General features: G+C 38.3%; 1 protein-coding gene across 1 annotated transcript; it reads left to right on the forward strand.

Annotated features, from left to right (window-relative positions):
- Positions 1-3,430: 3,430 nt before the first annotated feature.
- On the forward strand, positions 3,431-18,331 carry LOC146574761 (protein-glutamine gamma-glutamyltransferase E-like). The gene is made up of 15 exons (XM_085274667.1): positions 3,431-5,571; positions 6,796-6,966; positions 8,376-8,630; positions 8,772-8,890; positions 9,715-9,843; positions 10,090-10,267; positions 10,555-10,690; positions 12,788-12,897; positions 13,029-13,144; positions 13,259-13,385; positions 15,208-15,353; positions 16,238-16,412; positions 16,554-16,717; positions 17,303-17,436; positions 17,909-18,331. The coding sequence occupies exons 1-15, from the start codon at positions 5,547-5,549 to the stop codon at positions 18,054-18,056; spliced, it is 2,133 nt and encodes a 710-aa protein (XP_085130793.1). The 5' UTR covers positions 3,431-5,546; the 3' UTR covers positions 18,057-18,331.
- Positions 18,332-18,810: the final 479 nt, after the last annotated feature.

The following is an 18,810-nucleotide window of genomic DNA, read 5'->3' on the forward strand; positions in this document are numbered from 1 at the left end:
CTTGTATGATGACACATGGTCTCAGACAATTCATACATGACCCAGCATTTTTCAAATGCAAACTTTCTTATTATAAGTTACCACAGCTGCCAGAAAGGGACATATTTCTGGCTAATCCTAATCAGTGGTCGTGGGTATCTCTCTGGAGTTGCTGCATGGAGGGTGTAACATCTATGATAAGTGGTAAGGCTTGTGTCCAGGTGTGGATTAAGCCATCCTTAGCTTCCAGGTTAGGAAAAGAGGAGCAGAAGATATTCAAATACATCTCTCCACAGCTGCTGATGAATTCAACAAAAACAAGAAACAGTTTGTTAAAAACACCTGCAGGTATATTTCACCACTGATTTATCAGTGACATCCATTTACTCAAAAATTACTAATAAGTGGATCACTGGATTATACAGTTTACAATTTCAACAGTGTACTCTATAAAATGTAACTATATGCCAGATGTGGTGTGTTGCTTGTGTGATTTTTTAAAAGGACTCTACAAAACTTTACAGTACTCATGCTACTTTACCAAACTTTTGATAGCAAGGTGCGCAGTTCCTGCTTTAAATGCATTCACTCTTTAGATTCAGAAATCTAAGCGTTCAGATTTTGAACCATCCAGAAATAGGTGCGCCCGTATATTAAAATAAATGGACTTCAGTCAATAGAGAACTAAGAGCTATTTTTCTAATCACCCTGTCTCAGTTCTTCTAACTCTAAGCCTCACAAAGGTATGCAGTAACATCTGGACTGATGAGTTTACAGACAGCATTTTAATCATGAGTTTAAAGGCCGTAGGTTGCAACTATTGCTCGAACACTGTGTATAAAGTAACAGGTCAAATTTTCATAATCTAACATGATCTGAAAAGCGTGGGGCTATATGCGGTGATGTTAGCATTAGCCAAGTCAGCACGTTACCTTCAACAGGTGGTCAGGCTGTCTTCAGGCCCACACTCGGAGCCTCAGCTCTCCATTTGACTGAAGAGTCCCTTCATTCTTCATCTTTGTTGGTTAGAGTGTAAATACCAAGGCTGATGACCTTTGTATAAGCACACACATGTTTTAGCAGTGCAAACCTGCACAGCCAAAAGGCGGGCAGCAAGAATGTGTCTGTCTAACCAATTTGAGCAGGGGTGCTGAAGTAGGGATGCATCTAAAAGCTGCCGGATAGTAGCTATCGGGGACTGGGATTGGGCACCCCTGAATTACAGAGCTCTTTGCATCGCATCGCACGGCTGATTTGCATTATTTTGGTATTTTGGAAATGGGATAACTAACCCAATAGTTAATCTGTTAGCTACTCCAGCAGTTAATCCCAAAGCCAATCCATTTGCTAATATAATAACGAATCTGTGAGCTAACAGGAAAAGGAAATGTAGTGAGAAAATGGATTCTCAAATGAGAAGAGGATTTGATATTTTAAATGTCAGAAATACATTGTTGATTTTTGAATCCATTTACTTATTTTTATTTTTTTAAATTTCATTTTAAAAAACACTATCATGGTTTGAAGTCAGGTGACTCCTTGTTTAGGTTTTGTTTATTCTATGTTCTGGGATTTTGTGGGATTTTTTGTGGTTTTGTCTTTTGTATTTCATGTTCCTTAGTTATTCTTTAGCACCTCTGTGATTTTCCAGCCTTTAGATTTAGTCTCTGTGCCTCCTCCATGTGTGTTAGGCCGTTTTTCTGGTTTGAATGTTAGTTCCATGTTTCTAGTTTCAGTTTTCGTTTCCCAGTGTTTTTTTTCTTCTAGTTCTCATATTCTGGGTTTAGTTTTTTTGTGTGTGTGAATTTTTGTTTATGGACAATTCTCCTAGCAATAAAGCTGCCAATTTGAATTCACCTTTTGCATTTGAGTCCTGCATTTTAGAGATGGGCGGATTGATCCAAATATCGATAGTATACCAACACTATTATTGGTATCGGATGGATACTAACACAATTGGATCAATACTTTGCTTTTATCCTTCAAGTTCAGTATGTAGCCCGCTGAACTGTATTAATTATTTCTTTGGAAAAAGTTAACCTCAAACATGCACTATGAAAAATGGCCAAACCTTTTTGTGTGCTTTAGAGACAGAAATATTTACATTCCAGGTCTCCAAAAACCCAGTTTCAAAACACATGAAAAGCTGAAAGGTATGTTTTGTTGAGTTAATTAATTATTGTTAAAAGTAACATTCATCAGTGATATAGTGGTGATTAAAATGTGTTCAGAATTCGCAAATTCATCTCATAAGTCGTTGCACACTAATCACAATTAGCTGCCTGAATAACTCTCGTGTGGCTCTCCTGTTTGGCTTCTCTTGTCCTTGTCTAGTCTTGTCTAACTCTCAGAAACTCTCTCCGTCTTGTTCTCTAAATCACGAACTTATGGATTTGATCAATTGGTCTCTTAACGCAATTGACATTTGTTGCTGGATACACGATGGACAACTGGGAGAAGTAGCAGGTTATGTGTCTGGCAACACTCTCAATGGAGGACGTTGAAGACATCTAGCTATTGGGAACCATGATTATCATGATGTTGATTGGAGCTGGCACGGCCCTGGCTTAACTGAGGTGTGATTATGGACATGACTGCAATTTGTGGATTACAGTTTGTGATTTTTAAAACCTGTGTGCTTACTTAAAAATGTACAGACTACTTGTAACATCATTTAAACAGAGTAAACGCCTGCAAACATCACACAGTGAGCATAAAGTTGGATTAGCAACACTGCCTCATCAATCCATGAGGCAGCGATGATTTTGAACCAGTGTTACCAGATCTTTGAAGCTGATTCAATTCCAAGACATAGTTAGGTTACATATCAACTTGTACTTCCTTGTTCTGAACTGAGAAGAACTGGCCTTTCCTTCCCCTCATCAAGAATTCATTTGCTAAGAAAAAGTCTCTCAGTCTTTCAACATATTCAGTCCAGTTGATGTCTCCCTCAGCGAAATATGTGAGCGAGTTCGATCGTATCCACAGTGCTAACTAACTGTAAACTGCTACTTCAAGCCCAAGCTCACAACAAACTGCTTTTTTTCTTTTGTTTTTTATTCTCGTCGTCAAAAAGGTGTTATCTCAGGATAATGATAAATGGAAAGTTATGCACCTTTGTAGAACTTTTAATGATTTTTTTTCTTGTTGCTTCTACAGGAAGCCACATCACTTACAGCTGCGTGCTCTGCCAAGCCCAAAGGTTCCAGGATGCAGCACCCACAAACACAGTCACTCTCTTTATATTGGTAAATAGTCTTCCCAAAGCTTCCTGGTTCCTACTCTGGTGAAGTTAATCACTTTTAAACTTGATCAAACTCCACCTTTTGCAAAGATTGTCATCTAAATCCATCTATTGTTTTGAGTAATCCTGCTAACAAAAAAACCAAACCCATTGTATGAACTCACTACCAAAAGTATAATTATGGACCAGACTGCATTTTATGGATTACAGTTTGTGATTTTTAAAACCTGTGTGCTTACATACTGATTGTAACGTCGAAAAACGCCTGGATCTCCTCCGTGTCTGCTTCATACTCTGGGGGGCAGGGCTACGGCTCCCCACTCCCTCCAGCCGATCGTTACATAGAGAAACCTTCTGAATACAAGCGCGCTCACACACATTGTGTGCTGTCGGTCTTACGTGCTGCACAATAAAATTCAATATTTAGTATTTACTGTTACTTACACTTATCTAGGTTATTGCTGTGGTGTTGTGTATATTGTGCTACTTTCTTTTTGCTTTTCATTTAAATCCAGCTGATTTTTTTTAGTGTCTTCTCTCCCTTTCTTTCTTTCTCCCTTTCCTATCCCTCTGTCATGTCTGTCCTGTCTGCAATAGCTTAAAATAAAGTAAATAAATAAATAAATAATGATAACAAAGGTAAATCAAATGGACTAACACGGCAAGCTCTTTGCTGTAATTCAAATTAAATTTTAAATAAGAGGCCCAAAGAGATGTTAGTGCAAGTGATGGAGGTGATCAGACTGAAAAACACAAATAAATCTAACAAAGAGACAGCAGAAACTTTAGAATTGCCCAAATCAGTTGTTAAAACAAGTTAATGGTATTTACTACCTCAGCAACACCAAAAGGCTTGAAAGACCACGTAAGACAACTAGAGTGCATGCTGAATTATTTCCATGGTTAAGAAAAACATCTAACCAAGTCAAGAACACCCTTGAGGAAGCCTGTGTATCATAGTGAAAGCCTAAAAGTAAGAGAGACAATATATAGATAGTTGAATATATAGATAGTTATCTATATAGATAGATGTAGATTATTATTTTTTAATCCCAAATTTAGAGTCCTGCACAATATATTTTTAATTCCTAATCCTGCCCTCTTCTGGAAAGAGATCTCAGATGTCATTCCTGGAAACTGCTGGACCACTGTTGCCTTCACCCTCCATATTTTCTCAAGCACCTCTCTCAGCTTTTCATGTTCCTTTTTCCTGATGTTGCTATTACTTGGTATAGCTACATCTGTCCCTATGGCCATCTTCCTGTGCCTGTCCACAACTACTATTTCTCATTGGTTAGCCATTACCAGTTTGTTCATCTGAATCTGGAAGACCCACAAGATCTTAGCTTGGACATTCTCAACCCACCCTAGTATGCCATTTTGACCTTGGGACTTCCAGTCTATACTTGGCACAGATGTTCCATTGTACTGTGCCGGCTACTTGGTTATGGCATTCCATGAATGCCATACTTGATAGCATCTTCCACCCTTCTTCTATCTGGTATATGCAATCTATCCATCCATAATGGTTCTTCTTCTCGCTCATCTTCTTTCTTGGGTTTCTGCTGAATGATGTATTCACTAAGCACGTGATCAGTTCTTTCTGACGTACTTATGGATGTTTGTTGTCTCATTCTTGATAGGGATTCTGGCACTCACTATTCCCGGCCTCCTTCCTTCTGCTTAACATACAGTCACAAGATGCTTGACTTGGGATGAAACCCTCCATACATAATTAGTGCAATGTATTATACTAAATTACCTGTGAATTATCAGCAAGTATTTATTTTAAACTGATGCATATTGTACTTAGAGTAAATAAAGCAGCATGTAAAGTTCTAATCCAGGTTTGTGCTCATTGTGTGATGCTTGGATGCGTTGCAGGTTAAATCACATTAGCAGTCACAAACTGGAATCCACAAATTACCGTCAGATCCATAATGACACCTCTGACAGTGAGGTCATGCAATGGGTTCAGTTTTGATTGCTAAATGGAATTTGATTTATTTATTTTTTGCCAGGGGTGCGGTTTGATCTTGCTTAAAAGTTATTAATTTCTGGAGTCGATCCAGGTTTTGGTAAGATTCTTTACCCTGTGTGCGTGTGTGTGTGTGTGTGTGTGTGCGTGCGTGCGCATGCGCAAGCAGCTTTTGAACAACCAGGAAATGGCTAGTCTAGCTGGTTAATCTAGTTTGTGAAATGGGGATGGGTGTAGGAGTTGGTTTAAAATCCACCATGGTTCAACGTATCCTGTCAGTGTGCTGGTCAGCGCCTTCCAGAGAGCTTCTCGCTGTACTTAAACTGCTGCAGAAAGTCTAGAAAGATGTCATCGGAGACCAGACGGTCAAGTAAGTACAGCAACTTTTGAATGTACATTAACTGAATTTTACCATCATTTACAATACATCGCACCTTATATATATTGTATGCATGAAGAATGTATTGTTATTTACATTTTCTTTTTAACACAAGATGTATTATTTACATAATAAAATGTATTTACATAATATTATATCACATGGTTTGTTAGAAGCAAAAGCAAAATAAAAAAGAGATTTTTAGAAAAGGTTGCATCTGTGTCAGTTTTTATCTGGTAAATTAAATACAATATCATAAAATGCTTAGATGATATGACTTCAGTCACCTTTGCAGTTTCTTTAAAAAAGCTTCTGGGGAATAAAAATGCATTGGATTAAAGCAAGTGAAGATTTTTTTGTGATATGCTCAACTTTATCACAATAAAAAACAAAACCCAGACAAAGCTAACGGCGTGCCTGTGGTCATTATCTCACAACCGTGAAAATCCAAAATATGTTCTGTAAAACAAAATTAGGTCCAGGTTCAAGTCAGTTTAAATACCAGTATGCCAGATTGATTTTTATACAGCATGCCTCATTCACACACATTACACAAGCACTTTTTTATGCCTCAGTACTTTCTGTCTAATATTTATACTCTGACGGAGACATCAGAGAACAACTAGGGGTTTAATCTTGTCCAATGTTCTTTGGCAGGCAGACTGAAGCAGCCAGGGATTGAATCACTAACTCTCCGATTAGATGACCTGCTTTACCTTCTGAGCTCCATTAAATTATTGTGCTTACATTTATCCATTTCTTGAGCAGACATCTATAAATAACCTTAGAATGAAACATCTGGCTTTTCTTATCTCAAGACCAAACTTACTTCTTAAATGCTGAAATGTGTTGCTGTTTCTGTTCAGTCATCCTAATTGTCCAATTCTTGCATCAACATCATAACTAAAAAGTCGGACATGTTGGAGGAAAGGGGTTTTCAGATTTGAACTCAGCAAGTAAACTTTGTCAAAGTAAAGGTGCAATTCTTGACAGTTTGAAAAGATGGAGTAAACATATCACCACTGTGGGCTTTAGTCCTTAAGTGTGGAATAGTTAATTTGACATTTAAGGCAAACATATGGAGAGAAAAGGGAAAGGAAAACACACACAGACACACACAAAAGACATTAACAGGATGAAGGTTCCAGTATCCTGGAAAACTAGCCACAATTCTTTTGATTTTGTCTGTTTCAGTTATATTTTTATTTTTTCCAGTTTTTAAAGGAGTCGGTCTCAACTATGAGATCAACAACACTGAACACCACACCAAAAAACTCTCAAAGGATCAGCTGATTGTGAGGAGAGGTCAGCCGTTCACTGTGAAAGTTGAACTGACGCAACCTTTCAACCCTGACCTTTACCCGCTCACCATCACTGCAGAAACAGGTTGGTCTGTAGTTATACAATGAAGATATTTTTTAAATTGCATATAACTTTCTTTTAATAGATTTTGTTTATTGAAGTAATAAAAGAACTGTTTGAAAATTGATTTCCATGTATCAACAGTGTTTTATGAGGGTTTTTTTTTCTTGTTTCTGTTTTCTCTATTTTCTTCTTTTTCTCTGTTTTATCAGCAATATTAATGTTTCGGAATTCTTAATATGGATGTCTATCAAGACCTTTGTGAAACCCATTAAAAATGAAAGATACATGCGTGTTAGTGTAGTTTAAAAAGAGCTCTTAAACACAGGAGCCAGATATTTCAAACAGAGAGCAGGTTTTATATTTATTAATAGAAAGAGAGATTAAGAGAAATTATGTCAGGTGACAGCAATGAGGGTGGAGCAGACAATTGAAAGGGTGAGGAGAAAGCTAGACATAACACAAAGGGGAAAGGCTCTGTTGTATATAAACTAAGCTTTACTTCTTAAAGGCTTTCACCTACTAGCACAGTTGGATGTGACCAGAGTTTTTCTTTTGCTTTCAGTCATTGGTTGCAATGTCTTTGTTGGCATGAAATTAAAAAGGGAGGCAGTGACTGGCATGATTGAAATGTGCATGGAAGTACAGTACATAATGCAAATTCTAACAAGTTTGAAAGTTAATATTTACCCCAGCTGTCATAGAGTGAGAGGTGCAAGTCTATAATGAGACACATTTACTTGTTCTGTGTTGTACATGTATATGTGGTCAATATCTTAGTAAACATGGCTAAACTTTCAAATGGTAACCTATAATGCTCATTTATAGCTCCATAGATTTATTCTTGGACTGTGCTCAACTTTGAACCCATTTCCCCTTTTAATGCATAATTTAAAAAAAAGAGTAATGATGCATCTTTAAGGTACTGATTTATGTTTATTAAATTCTTTTTTTGGACATGGAAGGTCCTGTCAGGGACCATAGACGGTAAGTTAAAGATGGATCCAGTTGGTGTGACAGTTTCCACCAGTTTATAGACAGTGGTGTTTTAAAGCCTTGACCTGACTGACATGTCAAGGAAAAGGACTGAGAAACATGACACACACCTGCACTAGTGACTTGTCACTCATAGAGCATTGTTTCTGATGATAATGAAGAACAACGTTGTAACAGGAACATGATGTTGCATTCAGTAAAATTTGAAAATAGGGACTGCGACCATAAACCATTAAAGTGCTTACTTACTGCTGTTTTCTCATAGTCTTCTTTGCAACTGCACTTTTTTAAACAGTCACCACCTGCTGGTCATTAGAATTAATGCGGGTTTAAGAAGGATAGTTTTCATAATGTCCATCTTTGGTGGTTAAAACGGTTTGATTGTATTGTATTGTTTATCTCTAGTTACCTATTACCTCTGTGAATCCTCTCAACAGGAAAACATCCATCCGAGAACCTGGGGACAAAGTCATGCTTTGGTATTCCAGACAAAATCAGCCGTTCGCCGTCAGCGAAGGCGGTATGGAAGGTGGAGCTTGAGAAGAGATCTTACCCACTAACGGGTTCCTTGAATTTGACCATTACCCCTCCAGCTGACGCTCCAATCGGAAAGTACAACTTAACTGCCAGATATAGGAACGAGGAAACCTTGTTGGCAACTCTGGTAGTGCTCTTCAATCCCTGGTGCCCTGGTAGGTTTGTTATCTTTCTGTCTGCTGCCAGTTTGCCTAACTGTCCATCAACACTGTTCATCTGTTGCTGTTGTTTTCCTTAAAAACACTATCCATTGATCTTTATGTCTTAAGTATTTATCCCTGTCCTTTTTACTGTAGATGATTCAGTGTCTCTCTCTGATGAGGCACAGAGACAGGAGTATGTGTTGAATGAACATGGTATAATCTATAGTGGAAGTGAGAACTACATCAGATCTGTTCCCTGGGACTTTGGGCAGGTATACACCACACACACACACACACACACACATACATATGTCGGGTGTTGTCTCATTGACATAATGCTTTCCCTAGCCGCTTATCCTAATCCTAACCATCAAAAATGAATGCCTAACCCTAACCCTTCCCCTAAACCTAACCATAACCCAATTGTAACCCTGACACTAAAACCACATTTTGAGTCTGAAAAATGCCTTCAAACTCATGGGGACTTGGGTTTTGGTTGGGCCCCACAAGTATGGTACATTTTAGATTTTGGTCTACACCAAGATAGGAAAAACCAGTACACACATACAAACACACTTTGTGTAGGTTTATTAGATTTTTGACACTGAGTTTAATAAATAGACACCAAATAGCACCATATTAAAAAGGCACAATCTTATCTTTCAAAATGGTAGCTACTGAATAATGCTAAAATTTTATTGCTACTGCATATTTTATTTTAAGGGTTTAAACACCATTGTCTTCACACCACTATAATATTTTATCTTCTATAAAGCAAAATAAAACTGGTTAATTTAAAGGGGTGTATACAGTATCTAGAATAATTTAAGATTCTTGATAAATGTTTAACACAAGAGAAAGAAGATGTAACCACCATCAACCTTTGCATAAGCAAAAATATATTTATGTTTGCTAATTGCTTGCAGGTAAATTTTAAGAATGTACTCACACAGAATGACTCAGTGAGTCACATAGATACAATCTGACACTACTGTAGATAATTTTTGACGATAAGTATGAATAGATTTGCTCTGCTATGAAGTATGAATGACTTACACCACTGTAGTTTAAGATAAGCTGCTCTCTTCCTGCCCAGTTTGAAGAAGACATGGTGAAGATTTGTCTGAAGATCTTGGATGTCAACCCCAAACACCTGGCAAATGCAGCCAATGATGTTTCTGCTCGCTGTAACCCCATCTACGTCAGTCGTGTGGTCAGCGCCATGGTAGGATATTTATGAATATACATCTGTTCTGTACAGATGTATTTTATTTGCAAAGAACATTTCTGCAAAAGGGTGATTTAAAGGATTATACTTTAAATATAAAAGGAATCAAGGTAACATGTAGGAAGGAATGGTTTATGGCATTTTGTTAATCAATGTTTTATAACCATTTTGAGGGAAACCATAGCTCACCTGTATAAATCACAATATAAGAAGGAGAACTTTGTTTTCCTTTTTTGCTTCCAGATCAACAGTAATGATGACTATGGCGTCGTGGAGGGACGGTGGTCAGGTCCATACTCGGGTGGGAATGAACCCACTCACTGGTCTGGCAGCTATCCCATCCTCAAGCACTGGTATGACATCAACTGCCAATCAGTCAAATATGGACAGTGCTGGGTATTTGCTGGCGTGATGTGTTCAGGTACTTACTAACTCTGCAAGTCCTTACTCACAGTACAACCGCCAATTTTCTAGACCAAAGTACTAATGTAGGATAATACTAGATGTTCTCTGGAAGTTCATAATATTACTGATATGCAGGGGTCTCATCTGTCTTTTCCTTACTTACAACTTTCTATCACTGGGCCAGCTAGTGGCATAGCATTAAGAATAATGATATTTAACAATAAAATCTAATGTACAATTTGACAAATGCTTCATTCACTTCTTTTCTTTTTTTGGCTGTTTTCTTTGTTTTTTGGGATCCAGTAATGCGTCTGTTGGGCATCCCATGCCGTGTGATCACCAACTTCCAGTCAGCTCATGACAATAACAAGAATCTCACCATTGATGTGTACCATGCTGACTATGGAGTGAGAGAGAAAGAGACCAAGGACAGTGTCTGGTAAGACATCTATCTATCTATCTATCTATCTATCTATCTATCTATCTATCTATCTATCTATATTAGGGGTGCAACATACACAAAATTCACGGTTCGGTTCGATACTTTGGTGTCACGGTTTGATATTTTTTCGATACAAAAAAATGTTCATGCCTTTTTAATTTGTCATTTATTAAAATTATAAATATATATTTTAACTCAAAAGTACAGTTTTTAAATTTAATGTTGCTGAAACAACAAAGTAATAAAATAATAAATCTATCTGATCGAGAAATTACTCGAGAGTTTATTACAGAGAAATGACTCTTTCCAAAATAAAAGCTATACTATACGCTTCTTCTGGGGTATATTCTCAGCAGCATATGAAACATATCAGGTCCCCATAAGGAGAATCACGTGCTAAAGGCTGTCTAAATGACTCAGGTAAAGTTTATAGCATGCGTGCTTGTTGTTTTTGTCTGCTTCCACTTGTCTTTGCACTAGGATGATGTCGGTGTAAATGTGCAGTCATATTCGTTGTGTTCCCACTAGTGCTGTCAGCGTTAATCTGAAATGATGTTAACGCCACAACACAGCAAATCTCCGTTAACGAGCTACCACGGATCGCCCTGTGCTTCAGCTGGACGGCGTCAACACGTTAACGAGCTAACTGCGCTAACGCAGTAGTTCCCACCAATGTAATTAAGCATTGCGTGGCACATCCGACATACTGTTTTACTTTTGTCCATGACGCGCTTACCTTCAGGGTCATACTTCACATGAAGACCAAAATAGTTCCAAAGGCCAGATCTGAATGAGGATGGGGGAGGTTCAATTTGCCATGTTGCAAGGAGAGCTTAGCTTCTGTCTTGCTAGCTTGCCTGCGCCTCAGTGGATCTGCGCTCGACAGTGCAGCCTAGACAGAGTAGTCAAACGCAGATCCACTGAGCTCTCAACACAGACAGCATCGTCAGAAGAAAAGTTGATAAAATTAATTTAAAATTTAGTATTGTTCGATACATATGCGTACTGAACCGAAAGCACTGTATTGAACGGTTCAATATCGATATGAGTATCGTTGCACCCCTAATATATATATAGATATATAGATATATTTTTTATTTTTTTTCCCCACTCACCCTGCATGTGAGATTTGTTTGTCCTTTAACCTCGGGTCCTCAGCCAGAGGCCTGGCAGTTTGAGGGACCTATGAAGTCTGTGAGTCTTGGCTGGGGAGGGTCTGGCTTTTCATTTAATTTGTACTTTGCACTGCTGATTTACTTGTGGTTCCTGGAATATTTAAAAGTAGAATGGGAGTCCTCAGCTTTCAGGCCCCTGTTCTGTGAAACCAGTTCCTAGTTTGGAACTGGGAGACAGACACCATCTCTATTTTTAAGATTAGACTTAAACCATTTCTTTTTTATTAAGCATGTAGTTAGGGAAGGACCAGGTGGCCCTGAATCCTCTCTTAGTTACGCTGCAGTAGGTCTAGGCTATTGCAGGGGCCTCCCATGATATCTGGAGGATGGCGGGAGGAAGATCGATAGTAACATAAAACTGACTTTTGATTTTTTCCGTTATGGTGGACTAGGCCAAGAGTTAGGCTTTCAAAATGAATTAAAACTCCATCTAAGTCTATGATTAATTTGATTAATAGATTGAAGTAGAAAAGTAGAAGATTGTTGTCACTCTACCTCCTCATCCTGTGTTTCAAGTTTCTGACAGTGGGATGGAGGGGGTGTGGACTCATTTAAGCTAACATGATATAACCTGTTGTAACCAGGTTTCAGTAAGGCAGAACAAATTAATATGTTGTCAGTTATTAAATCATTTAATAAAAAGGACTTATAAGAGAGAGCCCTAATATTTTATAATTCACATTTAACTGTTTTACTCTTTGGTGCAGCTGAAGATGGTATATTATTCTTTCTTTGTAATTGTCCATGTTTAAATTAATTTGTCAAAATCATCAACAACCCCCCAGTTTTTGATCAACCACTTTAATTTCCTTATGCTGTCACTTAGTCCAGCTCTGTTGACTGTTCTGGACTTTCTAAATCCAGTGTTGAGTTTCCACTCACTCCAACATCAGAATGTTGTGTTCTGTATCTGTTTAAGGAACTTCCACGTCTGGTTAGAGTGCTGGATGACCCGAACTGACCTGGCAAAGGATGGAAAATATGACGGGTGGCAAGTTGTGGATCCAACACCACAGGAAAAGAGTGACGGTATGAAATTTCTTGTCTAAACTGTTTCTTCCTTTGTTTTATTACTTTAATTTATTGATAGTAAATATAAGATAAATTTCTAAGTATTGCGTTTGAACACTTTGTCTGAATGAGCTGCTCTACATATGCAGGTGTATACTGCTGCGGTCCAGCCCCAGTCAAAGCCATCTTGGATGGAGAAACTGATCTCAAATATGATGTCCCATTTGTCTTTGCTGAGGTCAATGCGGACTGCATTGACTGGCTGGTTAGTATACATAGCTCGACTCTATGAATACATGAATATCCCATTTAGAAGGAAGTCTTTGGCAGAAATGTTTTATGTCTAGTTTTGTGTTCTAAATAGTTTTTTTGTGTTCAGTGTAAAGCTGATGGCACAATGACGAAAATGCTCTCTGACACCAAGTCAGTCGGACAGAATATCTCCACCAAGACTGTTGGCTCCAACACGAGGCTGGACATCACAGACAAGTACAAGTACAAGGAAGGTGAGTTCAGCTGACAAACTCAAAGATTTGAGCTGACCATTTCGTCCATTGCCATCCTGATATTATGAAACTATACACACGTGGACAAAATTGTTGGTACCCTTCAGTCAATGAAAGAAAAACTCACAATGGTCACAGAAAGAACTTTAATCTGACAAAAGAAGTAATAAATAAAAATTCTATATATCTTAACCAATGAAAGTCAGACATTGCTTTTCAAGTATGCTTCAACTGACTTATTAAAAAAAAAAATGCATGAAACAGGCCTGGACACAAAAATGATAGTACCCACAGCTTAATATTTTGTTGCACAACCTTTTGAGGCAATCACTGCAATCAAACGATTCCTGTAACTGTCAATGAGACTTCTGCACCTCTCAGCAGGTATTTTGGCCCACTCCTCATGAGCAAACTGCTCCAGTTGTTTCCAGTTTGAACGACGCCTTTTCCAGACTGCATGTTTCAGCTCCTTTCAAAGGTGCTCAATAGGATTGAGGTCAGGGCTCATAGAAGGCCACTTTAAAATAGTCCAATGCTTTCCCCTTAGCCATTTTTGTGTGTTTTTGGTCATTGTCCTGTTGTAAGACCCATGACCTGTGAGCTTTCTGACACTGGCCAGCACATTTCTCTCTAGAATCGAGTAGTCTTGAGATTTCATTGTACCCTGCACAGATTGGAGACACCCTGTGCCAGATGCAGCAAAGCAGTCCCAGAACATAACCGAGCCTCCCCCATGTTTCAAAGTTGGGACAGTGTTCTTTTCTTGATATGCTTCATTTTTCCGTCTGTGAACATAGAGCTGATGTGCCTTGGCAAAAAGTTAAATTTTTGTCTCATCTGTCCACAAGACATTCTCCCAGAAACTTGACATATTCCAGTCTGGCTTTTTTATGATTTGTTTTTAACCATGGTGTCCTCCTTGGTCATCTCCCATGTAGCCTACTTCGGCTCAAACAACAACAGATGGTGCGATCTGACACTGATGTTCTTTGAGAATGAATCTTAGCTTGGATCTTTTTAGAAGTCTTTCTGGGCTTTTGTTACCATGCGAATTATCCGTCTCTTTGATTTGTCATCAATTTTCCTCCTGTGGCCACATCCAGGGAGGTTGGCTACAGTCCCATGGATCTTAAATTGCTGAATGGCATGTACAACTGTAGTCACAGGAATATCTAGCTGCTTGGAGATGGTCTTGTAGCCTTTACCTTTAACATTATTTTCTTTCTAATCTCCTGAGACAACTCTTTCCTTTGCTTCCTCTGGTCCATGTTGAGTGTGGTACACACCATATCACCAAACAACACAGTGACTACCTGGAGTCCTATATATAGGCCCACTGACTGATTACAAGATTGTGGACACCTGTGATGCTGATTAGTGAACACACTTTGGATTAACATACATGTCCCTTTGGTCACATTATTTTCATTCTTTTCTAGGGGTACCATCATTTTTGTCCAGGCCTGTTTCATGCATTTATTTTTTTAAATAATTCAGTTGAAGCATGGTTGAAAAGCAATGTCTGACTTTCATTGGTTAAGATTTATGGAATTTTTTATTTATTATTACTTTTGACAGATTAAAGTTATTTCTCTGAATTATTTCATAATTTATGTCACATTTTGTATTATTGGGAATTTCAAAATTCAACTATATAAACCTAATGGAGTAATAGGAATTTGCAAAATATATTGCAGATGAAGATGTAATAAACTTCATCAGTAATGAGAAGGTTCATTTCATTATGGTCTGAACATTTGATATTATTTGATAAAAATTAATTTGTGAATCTTGAACTCAACAACATTTTCAATCCCCACAGGCACTGAGAAGGAGAGAACCGTATTTAAATATGCCCTCTCCAGAAATAAGGAGACAATGGGCAATGAAGGGGCCACAAACAGTACCAATGGAACATCTCCTGGGGGCATCGTTCCACAGCCAAAAATAAACATCCAATTTAAAGAGGTACATCACAGAGTTCCTGTTGTATCTCTTTATTTTTCTATTTAAGTGAATCTTAAATATATTTTAGTACTTACTTGGTGTCTGGATTTTCTAAAAAAATTTATTATTACAAATGTAACAAAAAGTTACCTCTGTTGCCTTTTTAAATTAATTTTAATAATTTAACCAAAACAGTTAATGAATAAAAGCTCATCCAATCCACCAGACCCCATAAAACCATAAAAAGGACTGAAAAAAGCACTGTCAATGTGAAATGTGTTATCTCTTATATGCAGTTCTATACTCAAGTGTCTACAGTATGACCATTTTAGCACACTTGTCCTGCTCTAGCTGAGCAGCCAGTTAGATGAATAACTGGTGGATTGGCTGTTTGCAGGATCATCATCTGACAAGTTTTCTTTTGAAATGTCATCAGGAGGCCCACAAATAGCATTAATGTTAACAACTGTGGTGGTGATTGGGCCAAATGTTTTTGTTGGAACTAAGGATTGCATTCGTCTTTACTGTATGTGCTTTAATGAGAATGAAAACGTTACATTTTAACTATATCTTGTGCATGAAGCACACTGAATGCTGTCTAATTACAAATCACTCATAGTTTATAGCCACTGGCTGAAATTAGCAAAGGCTAGCAAAGGCTGTGCTTAATGGTCTCTACTGTAAATCAATTTTAACAAAAAACCACCCAAAAACCACAACTTATTCAAAAGAGATGACCATTACCGTTGTTACCTAAAAGCAAAGTGCTTATCTAAATTAAGAAAACTCAAATCTCACAAGCTGTTGTTTTAAGCATATCTTTTTAATCATATTTTAAGGAATTGTGCATAATAAACCTGGTGCACAGGGAATTGTACCTTATTCCTCTATTTGTGATGCTGCAGGTATCCAAGCCAAAGGACGGTCAGGACGTGAGTCTGAAGCTGGTGCTGAACAGTGAGAGCAGCACTGCCAGGCCTGTGTCCATCAATATCAGCGTCCAGGCCATGAGATACAATGGCTCACCGGTTGAAAACATCCAGAGTGAGGTGAAGGAAGGGACACTGCTGCCTGGGAAAGGTGAGTCAATTGGATAGGACTGAAGTGTTTTTTGTGGGGTGGGGTTTATTCTTAGATTAGAGATACCTCAAAGACAGATTGAGAGATCAGGTCATATGAGAGACTGCAACAACTATAATTCTCTCCCTCTGTCTGCTCCAGATCTGTCCATCCCTATCTTGGTCCCCTTCTTGGTGTACCATGAGCACATGGTGGACTCTGACAGCATGAAGATTTCAGCTATGGTCACAGATAAGCTGGAGCCGAAAAATGTCTACCTAGCAGTGAATGATGTCATTCTGTTGGATCCTCCAATCTCCATCACAGTGAGTAAAAAACTACCATCTCTCTCACTCTGTAATCATTCTGTAGCTTTGTTCGAAGAACAACTGACACATTAGCTCACAGCTGTTGTTATCTCCTGCTGTACTTGTTTTAATGATAAATATAATTATGTGAAATGAAATAAAGACTTGCTAAATTAGCACAAAACAAAAAGCACCATCGCTGCCAGTTGACATGTCTTGTATTTAAAAGTAATTGGTCATGGAGCTGGTACAGTTAAACTGAAACTGATTGCTACATGAGGAGTTAGGTCACATTATTACAGTTGGCAGTCTTTAATGTATACCAAATTTCATATTTGTCCTTCGGGATGGAACACGTGAGTGTGCCCAAACCTTTATCTGATATCATGCGCGATGGTCAGAGAGTGAGTGTTTTTCTATGTGCATGACTGTGTATAAAACATGCACCTCCTGTATCTGTGGTGTTGTATGATGTGGGCTGTCATATTTATAGCAGAAGTTGCATAAACTGAAAGTGATATACGTGTTGTGGTTTCTAATTTTTGGTTGGGAAAAATATTGCATATGCAAAAGTTTTTGAACTGTAAAATCTTTGTCTTTTAGACTCCCAGTCTGGCAAGCGTGAACCAAAGCACAACTGCTGAAGTGGTTTTCATGAACCCAGTCAACAAGACACTGACAGATTGCACTCTGACTATTTCTGGAAGTGGTCTCGTGGACGGAGAGCAAAATTGCATGTAAGCGTGTGTGCATAATTTAAACTTATCTGGATTCTAAATGCTTGTGTACAGTTTTACACAACAAGTGTTGTGTGCACCAGTTTTTCCTCCATGTAGCAATGGCATTATTTCCGTCTTCACACCACCTGAAATGACACAGGCTCACTAGAAGCTGATCACACCTGGGTGTGGGTCCCTAACGTCTCGGGGCTCAGCTGGGGTCTTTCCCCTTTATCTAGCCACTGACTACAGTGCTCAGCAGTCCCTGAGATTTCTGTAATGGTGTGTAAAACAGTGGAGTAAAACAGTGGATGGGCCATTGAAATCAGGACAGCAAAATTCCAGTGGAGAAACTTCTGCTCACCTCCTTGGCCCATCTTGCAGCTTCCTCCTGTCGTCACAGTTCTAGGAACACAAGCTTTTACCAATCCGGTCTCACAAATTAAACATTAACCTTAACTGTTCTGTTTTACTCTTATGTTTCCCTCAGACTTCCAGACCTGAAACCAAGCCACAGGTTTCGTGTTACGTTTTTCTTACTTCCCAAGAAGACTGGCAAGAAGACCCTCCTGGCTGACTTTGACTGCTCCTCCTTCAGAGACCTCAAGTGCACCTGTACTGTCAATGTCCAACCATAATTCCTCAGAATCACAGGGTAGAAGCTGTGTAATTTTAGTCAGTAAATAAAATTTAAAAAATTAAAAAAAAAAGCTTGATGTAGACATTTTATTTTTACACAATTTGGTAAAGGGTCAGTAAGTGATTGCATAATTTTGCCAAATAAACTGTCAAAACCTTGTGGATGTTTGGGTCATTTTTTGTGTACTTTAGAAGTGTCAAGAAAAAAAAAAAAAAAAAAAAAAAAAAGAAGTGTCACAGTCTGGTGGAGGTAGACTGTAGGAATTTGTAAAGAGGACCCAAAATGCAGACACAAAAGGAACGTGGAACCAAAACTTGGGTATTAACAAAAAGCGAGCCGTTTAATGAGGCTGGTAAGAAATGTACAAACAAAGAGCAAGGCTAACTGAAGCAAAACTAACATTAACCTAAACTGGGAGAACTAAACAAACAAGAACAACCTGGACATGAAACATGACGTGAACAACAGACGACCTGACAAAGGACGAACAGAAACACACAGACTAAATACACACAAGGGTGATTAGGGGAAGTGGAAACACATGGGGAAACAGCTGACACTAACGAGAAAAAGGAAGCAAAGCTGACTACACTGACGTAGGACATGGACCTTCAAAATAAAAGAGGCAACGTGAGACGCAGACATGACAATACAAACTTGACAGGGGTAGAAGACACAAGAGGAATCTAATAAACAAATGAACTTAGATAACCTAATGAACTTAAACATAAACCATAAACATCAAAAATAAA

The sequence above is a fragment of the Mchenga conophoros genome, linkage group LG5 (assembly GCF_057382185.1).
Source record: "Mchenga conophoros isolate Kocher_MC1m ecotype Shallow Benthic linkage group LG5, M_conophoros_male_GT1.1, whole genome shotgun sequence".
Taxonomy (NCBI): domain Eukaryota; kingdom Metazoa; phylum Chordata; class Actinopteri; order Cichliformes; family Cichlidae; genus Mchenga; species Mchenga conophoros.

Bases quoted from the DNA above. Each gene is read 5' to 3' on its own strand.
- LOC146574761 (XM_085274667.1), top strand. From the start codon at position 5,547: ATGTCATCGGAGACCAGACGGTCAA. The intron at 15,354-16,237 runs GTACATCACAGA...GTGATGCTGCAG, and splicing joins TAAACATCCAATTTAAAGAG to GTATCCAAGCCAAAGGACGG. The intron at 16,413-16,553 runs GTGAGTCAATTG...TGTCTGCTCCAG, and splicing joins GACACTGCTGCCTGGGAAAG to ATCTGTCCATCCCTATCTTG.